Below are 17,911 nucleotides of genomic sequence, written 5' to 3'. Positions count from 1 at the left end.
ATAAAGTTCTGGTAGATTGTGAAATAGTTCCAGTAGATTCTTCTGCAGAAAGAAAGTGGTTCCTACGTGAAACTGCTCACAACAAGGTCTGGTGTGATTATCTCAAGTAACTTGATCATGAATTTTGGAAACAGACACTGTTTTTTAATTTTTTAATTTTTCTTTCTTTTTTTGATGTTTGGAACACCACAAGCTGAATGTGATGTAGTCTTATAGAGAAAGGCAGACATCTCTACAGCTGATAGAAAAATATGTATTTTGGATGTTGAAGTGAACTGTCCCTTTAACATCCGTGTTGTAATTACAATTGGAAACCATAAGATTCTTTCAAAAGCTCAAATATTTGCTTGGAGTGTAATAATATGGATGTAACTGCAAACCAAACAAAAGCAGCCTTACATCAGGCTGTGGCCCATTGAAACCAAATTCAAAGGACATATTGTTATATTGTCTAACCCTCACACAACTTCTTCTGTAACTGTACAACCTACCATCATTTTCCGATAAAATAAATAACATACAGTATAAGCTGACTTAACATTTCTCATCATCGTCTCATGGACAAGAAGAGACAGTTTCCAGACTCCATCTAATTCATGTTTTTATTGTGTAGTCGACACAAATATGAATACACTGTTTGTCCCAGTTGCAGACAACTGGCATGAAGTAGACACAACTGTATGGAATGATTTGTAAAAACAAAACAAGAACAGTCTATGGCTTACCGAGCATGACACTGAATCTATGTACAACTCAAATCAACTCACTGACAGTTTGAAAATTGGAGCAAAAAGCTTTTTTCTCTTATAAATATAAAAAGGGGAAAGGAAAGAAGGCCACTATGGGCCTAAAAGGGGGATCAAGTCTCTTTCACCGAGACAGTTTAACACTCAACAGAGTTATACATATCCCATTTTCTGCTATGGCACCAGTATCAAAGCATGCCCTGGACTCGCTGGTTTCCATCACGGATGCTTCATCTCAAGCAGGTTTAACAGAGCTAGTAGGCACTGAACCAACAAGTAGAATAGAATAAGAACTAAACAAATAAAAAGACTAAAAATTAGAGATAGATCTTGACTGTCACATGAGGTATTGTGGATCAAAGCATTTCTATACATTGTCTCGTTTTTCCTTGTTTTTTTGGAATAGTTTGGAAAATCATATTATGTCATTATAAACAAAAAAACTGATCACATAGAATCTACATAAAACAACAAATGAGGATGTCAATAACACAATTTTCTATGAGAAAATTCAAACCTAGAATGGCAGTATATTGACATTTATATGTATAAAAAAATCAACCAAAAATGTAGCAGCAAACAACAAGAGAAAAGCATTGTTTTTAATCCATTACGTTTTTTCTCATCTTTTTTAAAACACGTAGCTGGGATTTATTTCTATAGCAGCGGAATACAAGGAGTGTTTCTCTCCTACTCTCTATCCTTAATGTACAATCAGAAACCTAAAAACAGGGTTCCTACACAGTTGAACAATACTTTCCTCCAGAACTGGATTTGAAGAGAACTTCCTGCTTCATATATAAAGTATAGATCAACTTGGTTCCTGTCCTGCGTAGGAGCCCTGACTGAACTCTACAGCATTAAGACACACCTCCCTGTTGAGCCTTCACCCTTTTTGCCACTTTTGCTGCCTCTTCACCCCTCTGTGCTCTTGCCAGCTTTGCTCTCCACTTTTTTAGGCAAGTCCCCAAGAAACGCAGCCCACATCTGTTAGCTTTGTGCAAAATCATCTCAATAGTCTCAACATTTTCCTCCCCCCAATGTTTTAGCTTCATCCCCTTCCCAGAATCCATGAGCTGTACAGAACTGAGGCGATGCAAAGGAGGAGATGCTGTCCTGGTGATGTAGAGGCAGATTGGAGTTTTACGTTTGACAAATACTTCTGGATGGCAGATAGTTAAACATCAGGAGGTGGAGCCACAATTTATGAGCAAATTTGAAAATGCAAGCTAAAAAAATAAATAACATGTCTTACTATATAAAAATAAAGTATTATTTTAACTATAAAAATAATACTTCTTTTTACTTTTACCTATGGACCTTAAGCTTTAGGCTCTGCACACTGAAGTTTAACTAAAGCAATCTTAAAATGCAAGAGCAGCTTGGCCTGAATGAAACATCTGTTGAACTAAAACTCAAATCTGAGACCCGGAGGGCAGCTGCAGCCAGCCACTGGCTCTATGAGACTCATGATAGCGGCAAGCAGCATTCAGTCTTGTTTAAAAAAATGTGTCTCTGCCATACAGGTCAATGCTTTTGTCTCATCAGATGAATGAGATCCAGGTGCAACTGTCTGCAGGTGCTGCTCTGACTCTCCATCACCACAAGACTCCTGCTCAAACCCCAATTCCATTTTCATGTTGTCTTACAAACTTTATCACTGTGATTTTTTAGACGACCAGCAACGCTGACCAAAAGTGCTTTTTTTTTTTAGAAAACAAAGTTGGAATGGTTCAGGATGAACTACACAGAGAAAGAAAACCTAACGGACTGTGGACTGCTCTGCTCGGCTGTGCATGGATTTGATCTCATTAAACAGCAGCAAGCTGAAGAGGGTAAAGCCAATGTACTGAAGGAGTGAACAAAGAATCACACTTGTCCAAACCTGAACATCAGCAGTCCACAGTCAGTGGGGTCATCTCACAAAACACTTGCTTTACAAAAACAAAAAGGTTGAAAGAAAAGAGGTATAAGACTAATTGATGAGGAGGTCTAACATATAATAATAAAGTGACTAAACATAAGCAAGCAGGGATATATGAATGTCTGCACTGCAACAAGACAAACACGGCAGCTTGGACAGGATGTCTAAAACATTCTAGATATAACAGAAGAGAAAGGAAACAAAAAAGCCTCTTCTCCTAATAAAAGTCAGGTTTCAGGTGCACACCTGAACACAGACTACATGACCTACTGTACATGACACTTTGGGATGTTTTAGTAGGTGAGTTGAGTCTGTGGTAATTTTAAGATTCCTAGTTTAATATTTGAGGGAATAAGAAAAATATCTACTAAAATGTCTGCTTTGTGGCTTCACCTCCAGCCCACGCAGCTCATCAGTGTCTTTCCTTTCATGTCCATTTCTGTAGTGTTCATTTCTGTTCCCATGATGGGAGGGGACACTGGCAGGAAATGTGACTTGGGGTTTGTTGCAGGGCGGGCGGGAGGCGCTCAATCCCATCTTGGCAGTCGTCGAGACAGCAGGCTTGAGAGTGACATGTCGAGCATGATAGCAGCCCACCAGAAAGAAGGGGGTGTGGGTGGGAAACCCAACCGTCACCACCCTCTGTCCACAACGTTCCCTTGAGCATCAGGTCATCGCACAACGTGGCTGTCAGTCTGTTCAGATGTTGATGTCTCTGACGTCTGTTGGGGTGCAGGACAGGTCCACATCCTCATCAACGCGTTTGGTTTCTGTTGTGCTGCTGTGTTGCTGAGCCTGCCGCAGGCTGGACTCCAGCAGGGACTCAATCTGCTCCTGACACGCCCGCAAGCAGTCCTGCAAACACAAAGTCAACACTGAGTATATGCCACCACACTGCTAACATCTACAGCAGGCAGTATCTCCACACTCAAATCTGGGTTTGAAAGAACATATGTGTGCATACCGGGTCACTGCGAATGACCTGCGACAGGAAGTTGGTGAGGTTCTGTGAGGACAGGGAGGCATCTTGGCTCTTCAGATAGAGACCTTGAACAGCTGCCACCACGCTACCCGCTGCCACCATGGATGGAGGACTGGCGATGAAGTTGACATCTGTGGAAACACCATGAGCAACAACGTATAACAGCAGGCCTGCTTTCCTTTAAACACATGAACGGATTATTTTATCATTATCACTATTACAGTTCCTGATCCATGCTCCTTTAACAAATATAAAGTGACTCCAGACCAGAGAGCACCCTGTCTACGACTCACAGAAAAACATCATGTGACACAGAGCGCTCCACATCTGCTTCTCTGAACCTTCAACATTTATTAACTAGTAACAACATGGCCGCCATGACCAGAGTAGAATTTTAATCAGGCCTGAGGAGTTGAGTTCAAAAAGGCCTAAGCCTGAAAAAATTCTGCCTGAACCCGACCCGAACACGTACCTCATTAGCATATTTCAGCCCAAACCTAGTTACAACCTTACATTTTTCTTAACAAGATTCCCTCTATGTGCCAAACAGTAGGAGTTGTTAGTGACAGGGAAAATACATGGAGGGAATTTGAAGTGGCAGACTAAACTGGGGAGAAAAATGAAAAAAAAAATGAAAAAACAAAAAAACACTACTATTACTGAACCAGTAATCCCAAACTGGAATTACTGGAGTCCAGAAAAGTACTCAATCCTCACTTTTGACTTAAAGTTTAATTCACATTGTCTGGAAATGAGTGTTTTGTAAGTTGTAACAGGCTACAACAAAATATATTGTATAACTAAATACAGGATGTACTACATATAAAAAGCCAGATTAGAAAATAGAGCAGCAGAACAAACACACAACAATAAGTGAAAATATGAAGTAAGCATCTGTTCTGTGACAAATAAATTCTTTATAATTCTTCAGCAGATATAATTGTTCACATGGTATATTTATTGCACACATGAAAACATGAGACATGAACATGTATGAAGGCAGGATCTTCATGTCTTACCTGTTGCACAGAGAGCCACGAAGGTCTGGGCATGTTTCCTGAGGATCTGCTTGGTGGACGGGTAGATCTTCAGCTTGGACAGGAAGTGCTCGATGAAGTCATGAGGCGTGACTGAAGCCAGGTCCCACTTCAGCTTGTTGAGAACCAGCAGCTCCATTTGCTGTGGACGGACCAGACCAGAGGCATTCACTCACACTGACCCACTTAACTGCTGAAGAAAATGTGCCCCTCCTTTTCTATCTGCTGTGACATTTTAGATCCTGCAGCTGGAGCCTGATGTCATCTCATTACTTCAGATTATTTCTGCTTCTAGTGTTTGATCCTAGCTGATGTTTTTGTCTTTAAGATAAAAACTTTAGTGCGACATTCTCCAGATTTCTCCCAATGTAATCTTATTAGGTGGATTTTGTAAGCCTAAATTATTTCATACTTAACTACCCATAAACTATCTATATACCATTTAAATCTGAATATTATTATACTGTGATGAAGCATATCAAACACCACCTGTCTCCGCAGTTGCATATAAAATAAATGTCACAGCAAACACAAAAGCAACGTGTGTCTGTAGTTCTTCATGTTGCCAATAGTCTGCTGCACTTCTGTCTTATGGACACTAGGTGTCGCTGTGAATCTGTGTTTTCTTGGCAGTCACTGAGACCATTCATGAAATGAGAGAGGCCTTCTAGTTACCATGGGAAAGTCACAGGCAGCCATTCAGACACGGCTGCACCAAAGCTACTTTTTATTTCAACCAAACTATGACATTTGAATCTGATGTATACTGTGTGACCGTGGTGACACTGACACACCACATCAAGTGCAAAACTCATTGTGTTCTGCTCATGTGCTCTCCGCTGCACGCTGCTCATGTACTGTATGTGTTATGCAATATCCATGTCTGCAGAACTCAATTACCAGCAGCTCTCCGGGCTGGACCGAGTTGTCCGTGTAGATGCAGAGTTTCTCCGCTGTTAAGGGCACAGTCTCCTTCATCTTGGATGCTAGAAACATGCATGTGGCTCCCAGCAGCTGGAGTCTCGTTTTCCTGGTGGCCTCCACTGATAAAAATCTGTCCAAATAGTTCATAGCCAGCGGAAAAACCTCCTCCTCACATTTCTGTTCCTCGCAGACCTGAGAAGTGAGAAAAAGACGTTGGTGAGAGAAAATTCCCCCATTCAGATGCATTATTAAGTAATTACCCCCGCTGGCTCTGTGAGCGCACAGCTGTTTGCGCCCAATATCTGTGCGATCCACAATCATCCGGAAAGAAATAAAAAGAAACATTTTGTGCAGTCTAATTCATCTGAGTTTAGAGTGTAAATATCCTGTTTGTTTAATGAAAACTCTATTTCACGTTTAACTAAAAACATTTAAAGTCATAATTTGTTGTATTTAAAAGAGTAAGAGTGTTAGTGTAATGAAAAGAGTGGGGAATTAGTTTGCGGTCAGTTCTGACTGAGACACAAAGGTGGCGTCGATGCAAGTTTCACTCTCTAATTTCAACTTCGTCATCTTTTCAAAAAATATTTAGAAATATTTAAAAATTATCAGGCTGTGTAAAATTCACATGTAAATGATCCTTATCGAATGCCTGATCGGATGAGAGTCAAATATGTCGAATTATGACACGCAGAAATTTACAATAAATTCGTTTCTCAGTCGGGGTTTTTTCACGTGCTGCGGGCGACGCTTCCCCTCGGCGCCCCGATGCACGATTTCAAAAATTAATAAAAAATATAAATCTGCAAAGAATTCAATCCGAAAGTTCACGTTAATGTTGAAAAACAACTACTCTATCAAATCCGACTGTTAAAATGGATTTTATACTTTGGCACTTGTATAAAATGTCCTTTTTTTCTTTGCGACCTTCACAGACAGCAGTGAGTCTGTGCAGCCAGACAAACTTTAGCAGTTGATAGCAGTGCAACAGGCTGTAGCACACACTATAAAACCGTCTGATGATAAAGACTCATTTGTCACTCATTTAACCCACTTACTGTCATTGCTTCTGATATTACAGATTTTTAATGATATTAAAATCTTTCTCATATACGACAACAAAGATGGCGCGCAATACTGGCACGGGCCAGACTGCATACGTGTACATTGCTGTTATTTTGGAATATTTTCCACATGTTATTACATTTTATAAGCTTCTAAAAAATATAGGCAGAGAAATCATCAATAAGAAATGTGTTGCTGGTGCAAAGTGAGTGCAGTCATGGAGCCGATATGTGCTCTTATAGCCGAAGGACCACCCAGCACTCCGAGGACACACTTTTCATAGCCTTTATGTAACATAACACACAGTGAGCTCTCACTACTTCACATTAACACTCATTTGTCATGTTTGAGTCTCTGTAGGTCAAAGATAGCGACAAACCGACGAGTCAGAGCGACTCCGGTTCGGGGAAAGTTGAAGTGAAGTCAGACCAACCTCTAACATCCAGGTGGCGACTATTTTCCTCATTTTGGGGACTATATCTTTCTGAACACACTTGAAGTAGTTGGGTGACGGCAGGTAGTTCTCCTCAGCCTTTAGCATGGTGTGCAGGACCCGGTCGTTGAGCAGGTTCACGTCCTGGTAGGCTCTCCTGATGGAGTCCACCTCGCAGCACAGCAGCTGGTCCTCCATACTGGACTACTGTGGTATTAATATGAATATAATAATCACCGTCGGTAGCTGGTCTGTGAGCCTGTAAAATGTTCCTGTGTGAGTGAGCAGACGGAACACAAGAGAACAGGAGCGAGGCTCTCTCCGCTTTCTTTAAATCTCTCTCTCTCTGCTCTCCGCCGCCGCGTGCTGCTGCTGCTCCTCCGGTGTGCGCGAGCCCTCTGAAGCACAGAGCGCTTCCCAACGCGAGACAAAAACCCTGCTTCGCGTTCACCACACGCGCACGCGTACGGGCATGCACACACACACACACACACGGAGTTTATCGGGAGCGCGCGCCGAGGAGGTGGAGTGGGTACGCGCCATGACGTCAGCTGTTGTTAAGAGGCGGGGGATCAAAGAGACGAGCAGTCTGCTAGGGAGCGCGCGAGGAAGGCCTTCTATTATATACATATATATATAAGTAAAGAGAGAGGACCCCCCCACCCCCCCCTCATATACCCTGGTAGCCTCTGAAGAGGAGGTGGGAGGTCCGGGGCTGAGAGTAGGGGAGCTGACCGGGTGAAGGCTGGCAGCTGGGCGCCGGTAGGGGGCGATAACGGCTCACAGCCCCCCTTCCTTCTTCCTCTGCCCCTCAGTGAAAGCAGCAGCAGCAGCAGCAGCTCTGAGCACTGAGCTGAACATGAGGTGAGCACATGGACAACAGAGCAGTCAGAAACACACAGAGCTGCTGCATTTATTTCATTCAGTCCAAATCACACAGAGGATAGGAGAGCATCACCACGATCTATCAGCTGAAGCTTTGTCACCACACTCAACAGTTTTGATTGTTAGTGTCAGGACAGCTTTATAGTTTTAATTTTAAGTTTTTAATTTTGTAATCATTCAAAACAAATAAACTTTTGTCATCAAACAGACTTCATATTAATTCTTCTTTTATTATACGTTATTTTTTCAAAATGTGACATAAAATTAAATAAAAGGGAAAAAACATGCATGATACATGATACTAATTCAGTTGTATTTGAGATAACACGTTTAATAAGCTTGAGATATTAAGTTGAACCGACAACAAAAACATTTTATCTCCTTTTACGTTTTTGCAGTTTTGAATGTCAGTTTCAGACAAAACACTTAAATTTTAAGTGTAAAAAGCATAGAGATTGCATTCAATACTCACCTTCATTGTGGTTCACATTGTTTTCATTTTTGTGAACACAAGCAACTGCACGGTTTTCATCACATTTTTTCTTCAAAATCTGAAAAGAAGGAGAGTTTTAACTCTCAGATAATTCACTTAATTGAATAAGTTGATTTAACTCTACAATACATTCATTCAGAGGAATATTGATCTGAAGTTCTGAAATGTTCTCTAAATAAATACTAGTCATATTTTAGGCTTTATTAACTTGAATAAACAAAACTTGTATAGTTAAATTAAGGAGAAAATATTAGTTGATTCCACTAAATTCCTGTATGATTTTTTTTACAGTATGGTTAAGATCCTATAGATACTTATCAACCAATTTACCTGCAGAATGTCTGTAATACAATACATTATTAATTCAGTTACAACATGAAAAAGGTTTAACTTGTGCTTGTTTGAGTCAAAATCTGTAAATGTGAACCTCACTGTGAATTTAAACTTTATATCAAATAGGTAGTTTGATTATTTCATTAATTATTAGAAAAATGTGCAGTTTTTTTCTGTGGACCTGAGCTGATCATCGGTTTGTAGATTAACTGATTAGTTCATACGACTCAAAAACACAAAACTAGAGTAATACTGGAGTGCAAGTAGTAAAATTTAAAGACTTTCTCTCTCACACACATGCTCATACACACACAGACACACTCAGACACACATGCAAACGGGAGGAGACTGGAGTTGCACCAATGGGAGGAATTGCTGTTACTAGGCAGATGTCTGTGTAACTTTTCATGTGGGGAAAAGTTCAGTGCACTGGAAGAGTTGACATTGTTATTGATAACCCAATCAAAGTCCTTTGACGCAGTATAGTCTTTCAAATAACGGATGGGGGCATTTTGTATCGACAGCTCTGCTGTGTGTGTACATCTCTGCTGCTTTATTTGCCCACAGCAAGAAAGCCATTGAGTCAGACTGAGGATTGGACAAATCAATGAAGCCAGCAGGAGACATATTCTGACAGTTCCACTTCATACAAAGTGCAGCCTATCAACCAGACTCTGTCAGGAGCCATGCACTTAGTTACTCAAGTTAAAGCAGCATTTAGCATTAAGTTGAGCACATTTTAATCTAGTTTCAATATGAATCGGAGCTTTTCGCATTCCTTGAATTCCTCTCTGGGCTATTGGGTGGACTACCGTAATGCCTGAAGAGGGTTCCACCTCAATGGACCGAGCCTGGAGTCACATCACAACATATCACCACTCTGCTTAGTGTTGTTATTTTGAGGGATCAAAAATGCAAAGTGACTCTGCTGAAATATGTATTCATGATGCATTTGAATAACTATCTGCACTGTAAACATGCAGATTTTTCCACTTTTTAACTTCAATTACCATCACTTTCACAGTTTGTTTTGAAAACCTCTTAACATTTGTGCTATGGGTTATTTAAATGTTTCCAGTACATATAATTTTGATTTCCTCTCTATAACTAAAACTCCCATCAGTACGATTAAAATAATAGTTACAACAGATAATACAAATGTAATTAAGTTTTTTCATCATGATAAGCTCTTTTAATTGCTAATTAAATTAATTGATAAACTTTTACAAATCTTTTATCACTCACGTATTTTATTTATATTATATACATATCATAAGAAGCAAGGGAGAAACTTTTTTCCTAATGTCTTTATTTTATTAAATAAAATTTTATTTTAACATGTTTACGAATGACTTTGAATTGGAAAACAGAATATATATCCTGCAGATACATAAAGTCAGTTATTTTGATCCACTTCATCAGCCTCAGATGTGACTTCTCTCTCTGGCATGTTGTGTCCTCTCAGTCCCTCTCATGCACACACAGATAGAGGCTTTCTGTGGGAAACAAAGGGAGCTAGAACATGTGACTTTTGCAGTGAGGCTCTTCTAGCAGCTTTATGGTAACAGGAGAAGGAAGTGTTTAAAGGGACAGTAGTGAGCTGAAGTGAAACAAGCAGACTGCTTCAGAATACTGATCACACCACCACCACCGAGTCCACGGCTGGGAAAGAAATGATATGTCAAGGCTGACATTTACACTTTCACATCGAGGCCACTGGTTTCTGCCCTGCAGTGCCACATGATGCTCCTTTATTTTGACTCCATGTGCCCCCAGTTTCATTAATTCTTCAACACATTCAAACTGATTTCAACCACTTGTTGAATTTCGTTGGTTCAGCCATACAATTTTCTTCACTCAGGCTTCTGAATCATTGACATCATTACTTGTAGTGCAAGTGGTTAAAGAAATGAAAGTTCAATACCAGCCCCAAGAAATGAAAAGAGAGACTAGAACCTAAATTCTCAAACTGTGGTAGATGTACTCCTGGTGGTACATGGGCTCCTGCAGAGGAATGTCATAAATATTTTTAAAAAATGAAAAAAAAAAATGTATAAGTACCACACAATTTCCAATGGAAATAGATAAAATATGGGATCATGGAAACACAATTCAAAATAAGTTTTGTCTTTCCCATATTTTAGTTAAAATGTCAGCTAACAACATAGTCACAATCATGTATGTAACGTGCACATAGATCATCCCTGATTACTGATAGTTATGAGCTAAACTGTGATGGCAAGATAGTAAGTGGAGGTAAAATGGAGATACTGAAACTTAGGCAATTATGTATCCAAACAGGAACTGTTATGAAGAACAATGCAGCTCATTAGGAGAATATTTTGCCATTTTGATAATGAAGTGGATGAAAGCGCTAGTTTCTTAAGAAGTGCCAGTCAAGTGTCTGCAGCGCCTGCTAGAACCAATCAGCATGAAAGAAACTTGGAGAAGTCGATATTTTCTGAGATGGTACATGGTTTAAAAAGTTTGAGACACACTGGACTGGAAGAATTAAACTCTACAGGCATGCTAGTAACACAATAAGGCTAAATGCTAACATCAGCATGATTATAAGCTCATAATGACAATTTTAACATGCTGGTAATGTTCACCAAGGGTGAGTTTAGCAAAAGTAACATGCTAACCTTCGCTTGGGGAAGTATATATTTGGTGTTTAACCAAAGTTTTGGACAAATTGAAATGTGGATCTATGCATTAAAGTCACAAGATCATTAAAATTCATTCTCTAGTGGACATAGATATATAAACTAAATGATCATCTATTATATAAATATATATAGATATTTTAGCCCAAAGTGGTGGATAGAGTGGCTGACAGACCACCACATATCATTTGCCTCAGCAGAACTAACTGTCGCTATGTGTTACTAAAGTCCTTTATTTCTTTGCCGTGATTCTGATCACCTGATTGAGGTAATGAGATGAAGGCATTTACATGGTATGAAAGCTAATACTGAGGTTAAAGGTTGATTTAAGAGTTAATATCTTACTTAACAGGAATTTCGGTTTCCTGCAGGTTGGCCTCCCCAGGTGTGATTTGTTTCACTTTGACTGTATAGCTACATATTTTCACACAGTGCAGCAGCTCCACTCCAGACAACAATAAAACACATGTATTCACTTTCTAGCTCTGTTTGTCTTCTCTCACTTGAATGAGAATATCACATTGTCCCGTGTGTCCTAAAGCAACATCAGATGTCAACATCGAATTCTTTTATTTTCTCATGCAGTCCCAACCATTCATTCATTCCATTTCCTTGTACTGCCTTTCATTCATTCAGTGGTTTCACTGGTATGTGTGAGTGTGTGTGTCTGTGTGTGTGTGCTCACTCATCTCCTCCTCCTCAGACCCTCCCCCATGCTATCTGTTACCCCCACTCCCCAATTTAACTTTATCCTCTGCACTTTCTGCACAACTTTGTTGAATGTTTTTCTCATTAACTGTCTACATGTGTAATCTTTTTATATATTATTCACACAGTCATACATTTAGTCATTCATGTCAGTGTGCTGTTAAACAACAAAGCCGGCAGACTGTAGCATGCCTGGCATACCTGCATGTGCCAGCAACAAGGTAACCATGTGTCTGTGACTAATTCTTCTACTTTTGTGTGTCTGATTATGTGTATGTACACAGAACATTTACTTGCTAGTGTTGGTTCGTTATGTCTGAAGGATTTATTCTGGAATATTCCAGGCTGTTCTGTTCTGCAGCTACCCCTGAGCTTTAGTACCTAAAAAGTGAGTTTGCAGGGGTGTTGAAGTGCTGACATTTGTCTTCACCCTCATTCTATGTCCAGCTTTGAAGTCCTGATGCCTCTTCATATTCTAAATATGACCTCCAACAACATACACACACACACACACACACACACACACACACACACACACACACACACACACACACACACACTCACACACACACACACACTATCTGTGTGAGGGCTTCCCTTCCTCCAGCCATCATCCAGAGGACTGGCTGAAAGAGAGGAGGCAGAGAAAGAGGGTTCTTCCCTGTGAATGAAGCTCCATTCTCAGCTGAGGGCAGCTCTACAATGACCCTGCAAAGATGGATAGGGAGATTGTCCTGTGAAGTGATCCGCGAACACAGATATGCAGGGGGTCAATCTGGGTGTGTGTGTCTGTGCATGTGTGTGTCCCCTGCACCACAACTGACCTAACAGCACCTCTGGTCTGGCTAGATGGGTGGGTGCTAAGGGGCCATGTAGGGCCAAGGGCAAGGATAAGAGGAAAAACCCCAGCACAATGGGTCAGTGGGAATTTGGGAGGGGGTAGGGTGGGTTGGAATGCATGCATCCCATATCAGACACACACAACTGGAGTCTACAGGGTGCTGCTTTGATAAGTATCTGTGAATGAGGCTCTTGCTAACCACTAGCTGAGCTCTATCTAATATTTGACACACAATACACCTAGGGGTTGATAACTGACTAAATATGGTTCCAATATTTGCTCCAATTAGGCTTTCAAAACAATTCAAAATGTGGCATTTTTAGCTGTCATTTCTATCACATGATGTTCTGCTAACAAAGAGTGGATCCAACCTGCAGCTACTTCATGTTGCTTTCACAGTTGATGCTGTTCACACTGACTATCAGGTAGTCGTTTTTATCATTTGACACGCAGGAATTGAACCATGTATGTTTGGATTAAATAAAGGGAACTGGATAGTTAGTACGGCTGAGCTATTGTGCACATGAAAGAGCACTTCTGGTCATCACAGGCCTTTAAAGTTAACAGTGGGTAAGGGCCCCCATCACAGCATGGCTCATTTGAATGTGAACATGGCAATTAGTTGGTCTGCTCACTGCACAAATGTAAATTCATGAAAGCATTTTGTGCTGAATTAAACATGCAAGCTAACATTGTCAGTTAAACCTGCTTTGACTTTTTTGATCCTTGTTTTGTAGAGGAAGATATCAACTCATTACATTATTATTATTTTTTGTTTTTGTAATTAAAGTTATTATTTATTTGAATCTACACAGGCAGACAGGATTATTAATGCACAGTAATCTATCCATGAGCCGATGGTGAAAACACATAGAACCAAAATGATTTAGCAATCACAGCGGTACAGCTATGAGCAAAAAAAAGAAATCACATGACCTCTTAAAGTTCTCACCTTCATTACTGATTCTAGCTAACATTTGTTCATCTGATACTATTTCTAATATAGATACATCTTTCTTTCTTTTTAGTCTGGAGGGGATGTAATTTTCCAAAGTCTGAGGATCACTTGAGCAGCTGTGACTACTCCAAATTAAATAACTGTGTAGTCACATTTTGATACATTTGGAAACTGTGTTTGGTCCCCTGTCAGGCATAGTGATTTAGGTACTGTACTACCCAACCACTACCCTATGTGTTCTAGGATTTTTTCCCAAAATGGATAAACAAGTTTACATTCCCAGACTGCATGTAGAAATGGTCCTGTTTCTACCTGTAAGTTCAGGTACTCCAGTAAGTCCATCCTGTGGCACTTAGAAGGAGTGAAATAAAACTTACATATGTATGAACTTATATTGAATAAATTTAGCCTCGTTTATATATTTCCTAGAATTTGTCAGTACTTTTAAAAGGCTTTGTAGAACACAGCTGCCCTGTGTGCTATACAAGATAAATCCAAATGTTCCATCACTGGATTTTTATCCTGCATGAATTGGCCCTTAGTAATACAGTCTCTGCTTTGTGAGTACTTCCAATAATTACTTCTATATTTCAGATCTGATTTTTCCACTTGTTCAAATAAAGATATAACCATTCCATCCAGGTACAGATCACTTATTTTGTAGATCCCTTTTAGAAGCCACTGATTACACTAAACAGACTTTTTCCCCAATAAGTAGAGTCAGTTTGTGCCACAGAGAGGTATATGATTGTGAGATATTTATATTTATATATATTTGGTTTTCTCTCCAGAATGCCTAGAATGAGACAGTACTGGGTGTGAAGAGTACTCACATCTGTTAGAACTTGGACCATGTGAAAAAACATCCAAAGGTTTAATGGGGATTACTAGCTCCTGTTCTGGGTCAGCTCCCTTCCAGTGCTTCATCACATTAACATGTAAAAATAGAAAGAGTAATATACAAGGGTACACCTCACTAAATATAAAATAAAAGTAGTGTACCACAACACTGTACAAAAATATTTCAATCAGGAGAGACTAAGAGTAAAAGAAAATGGTTGATTGACACATGCATGAGATATGAAACATGAAAGTCTTTGGCCGTTAGACCCCATTGACGTGAAACAGTATGCACATATATAAATGGGGGCGATGAAGCTGTAGTGAAGAGACCCCCCCCCCCCCCCCCCCCCAAAAAAAAAAATAAAAAAAAATAAGAGAGGATACTCAGATTAAACCATGCATCTTTACCTCAGCAGATACACAATTCTAATGAGATAAACCACAAGAATAGGCACAGAAAAATGAAAATGATAAAGCTGAAAAGGAGATGGTAGTTAGCAACAAAGAAAATGCGATCAGAAGTACAGTAGAAAACATTGAGATGAGGACTAGAAAACACTGTTAGAATGAAAAAAAGGGTGATCTGGATAGGGTTGGAAGAAGGTCAGACCAACTAAAGAAATAAAGGTCTTTTCGATAAAAAGAAAAAAAGACAGAGATGGACGACACTTATCATTAAATTTTTTTTGTTTGGTTTTTGTAAAAGACAGGATAGGGAGGTAATGCTGGCATTTGCCTGGTCATTGGAAATAGACAGATTTGCAGCATGGAGGTTTTTGCATGAGGTCGACTGACCAGTTTTCACTTTTTTTTTTTAGAAGAAGAAAAACAGGATAGGGAGGCAACGCCGCAATCACCTGGTCATTAGAAATGGACAGATGCAGTGGAGTTTTTCTTTTTCTTTTTTTTTTTTTTTAGAAAAGACAGGATGGGGGGGGGGGGGCAATACCGGCATTTGCCTGGTCATTGGAAATAGACAGAGTGGCAGCATGGAGGTTTTTTTTTTTTTTTTTTTTTTAGAAAAGACAGAATAGGAAGACAATGCTGGCTGAATGCCTGATCGGATAGATGAGGATGGAAAGGTACAGGGGACAAGAAATATACTGAAATTGCACAGAAGTGAAAATAGAGAAGATGTTTACACCATGGATCAAGCACCACCACCAGTTATATGTTGTTTAAACTGAAAATAAGAGTTCAGAGGTCTTTGATTAGCAACACAGCACTGATGTCTGGATAAATGTAGGACGCGAAAACAGAAGATGACCAGCAGCCCGGTTGTAGCAGGGATGAGGGAGAATGCCTTGATTTGCATCAGATGTAGCTGAAAAGGAAGTCCTGAATTTGCTGCGGATACTAAATCCATTATTAAACATTAACAAGAACCTTCTTGACAGATAGTTGACCCATGTTTGATAAGGAATTATCAACCATCTCATTTTAAATGTTACTAAAACTAAGGAAATGGTTCTGGACCCCAGATCAGTGGGGGATCACAGTCCTGTGGTCATACATGATACACATATTGAACAAGTCTGCTCATACAAGTACCTTGGCGTGCACTTAGACAACACCTTTAGTTTTAAAGCTCATGTGGAAAATGTGTGTTGTCTACAGCAGAGATTTTACTTTTTACGTAGACTCAGAGTATATGGTGTGGACTAGAAGATTATGTTTTTATTCTATCAGGCTGTATTGGAAAGTGTGGTCAGATATGGCACATCAGCATGGTTTGGAAACCTTACTGTACAACTAAAAACTAAGCTGGCCCGTCTGGTACACACAGCCATGAAGGTGATGGGGAGAAACGAGTACCAGCCCCTCCAGTCAATTTATGAGCAGTCTGTTCTTTGGCAGGCTCAGAGGATATTGACCGAGCCATCACATATCCTGCATGTAGAATATGAGCTCTTGCCCTCTGACAGACGATACAGAGTCCCCACTGTAAACTTAATTGATTTAAAAATTAATTTGTTCCTACCTCCATTAAGCTTTTAATTAGTGCTATTTGAGGCTGCAGGGATTGTGCAATTGTTTAATGGTGTTTTTTACCACAGGGTATGTGTAATATGTGTTATGAATTTGTATGTGCAATGTCTTGTAATGTGCAATGTGGATTATGTGCAATTTATTTATTATGTTGTTTGTTTTATCACACTGTGGAGGCATGTTGTGTGCAGCATTTGAGTCCAAAACAAATTTCCCCATGGGGACAATAAAGTATATTGTATCATATCGTATATAATTTCCTGAAGTAGGAACAGTGGAGAGTGAGGCTAGTGATTGTTTTTTTTTTTAATTATTATTATTATTTTTATTAAGTAGCGATGAAATGAAGCCAGATCTAACGTGATGACTATATTAGGGTTAAATGACTGAGAAGGAATAGAAAATTCACTAGTTCTAAGAAGGGTATAAAATGGTAATGAATACTGCGTCGAGTCGATGTAGAAAGAAAATTGCATACTGAGAGCTATAACGCCTACACAAATAGAGAGTGGAAGGCCCACTGCAGGAGAAACGCTGGTTCACGAATATGGGATAAAGAGAGCTCAGCCTCATCTGGAGGAGCTGCCGCAGACAGGCCTACACGGGCCATCAGAAGAGAGGAAGGAAGTCCGGACTGGAGTGTTCGAGGGAATCGAGGTCATGGTAGGAATCGGCTGATTAGAGGGAATAGGAGGAGTGAGAGTAAAGGAAAGTTGTGAATGAAGGCAGCGTAACAGAAGATCTTCCTGATTGAACTTACGCTGAGCTTCATAAAAAATGCTGAAGTAGAATAATTTAATTATTACTTACTATACATAAGAAAATGAGCAATGAGGAAGAGTGGGATTGGAACAAAATGTGCAAAATAGCTAGCAGATGTGCAGTTAGCCACAACCATGCTAATGAATGCAACTACTTTCCTGCAATGACTTTGTGTTAGAGGGAATTCAGGACTAATAGATGCTCTTAATACAGAGAGCTACAGCTGCACCCCTCTGCATTAGCTTCTTTTCTGCTAGCTTTCTTCGACTAACTTCTCTTCTGCTAGCTTCTCTTTTGCCATTGCGAGTTTCTTCCATTTAAC

The 17,911-nt window shown here is 39.8% G+C and overlaps 1 protein-coding gene across 1 annotated transcript; it reads right to left on the bottom strand.

Annotated features, from left to right (window-relative positions):
- Positions 1 to 588: 588 nt before the first annotated feature.
- ccnd1 (cyclin D1) lies at positions 589 to 7,534 on the bottom strand. The gene is made up of 5 exons (XM_084722712.1): positions 7,112 to 7,534; positions 5,590 to 5,805; positions 4,672 to 4,831; positions 3,635 to 3,783; positions 589 to 3,525 (listed from the first exon to the last, which is right to left on the bottom strand). The coding sequence occupies exons 1-5, from the start codon at positions 7,307 to 7,309 to the stop codon at positions 3,370 to 3,372; spliced, it is 879 nt and encodes a 292-aa protein (XP_084578838.1). The 5' UTR covers positions 7,310 to 7,534; the 3' UTR covers positions 589 to 3,369.
- Positions 7,535 to 17,911: the final 10,377 nt, after the last annotated feature.

This window comes from Lutjanus erythropterus, chromosome 1, assembly GCF_056507025.1.
Source record: "Lutjanus erythropterus isolate fLutEry1 chromosome 1, fLutEry1.hap2, whole genome shotgun sequence".
NCBI lineage: Eukaryota > Metazoa > Chordata > Actinopteri > Lutjaniformes > Lutjanidae > Lutjanus > Lutjanus erythropterus.
Note: the sequence above shows the minus strand (reverse complement) of the source record. Positions and strands in the feature narration are given on the sequence as shown.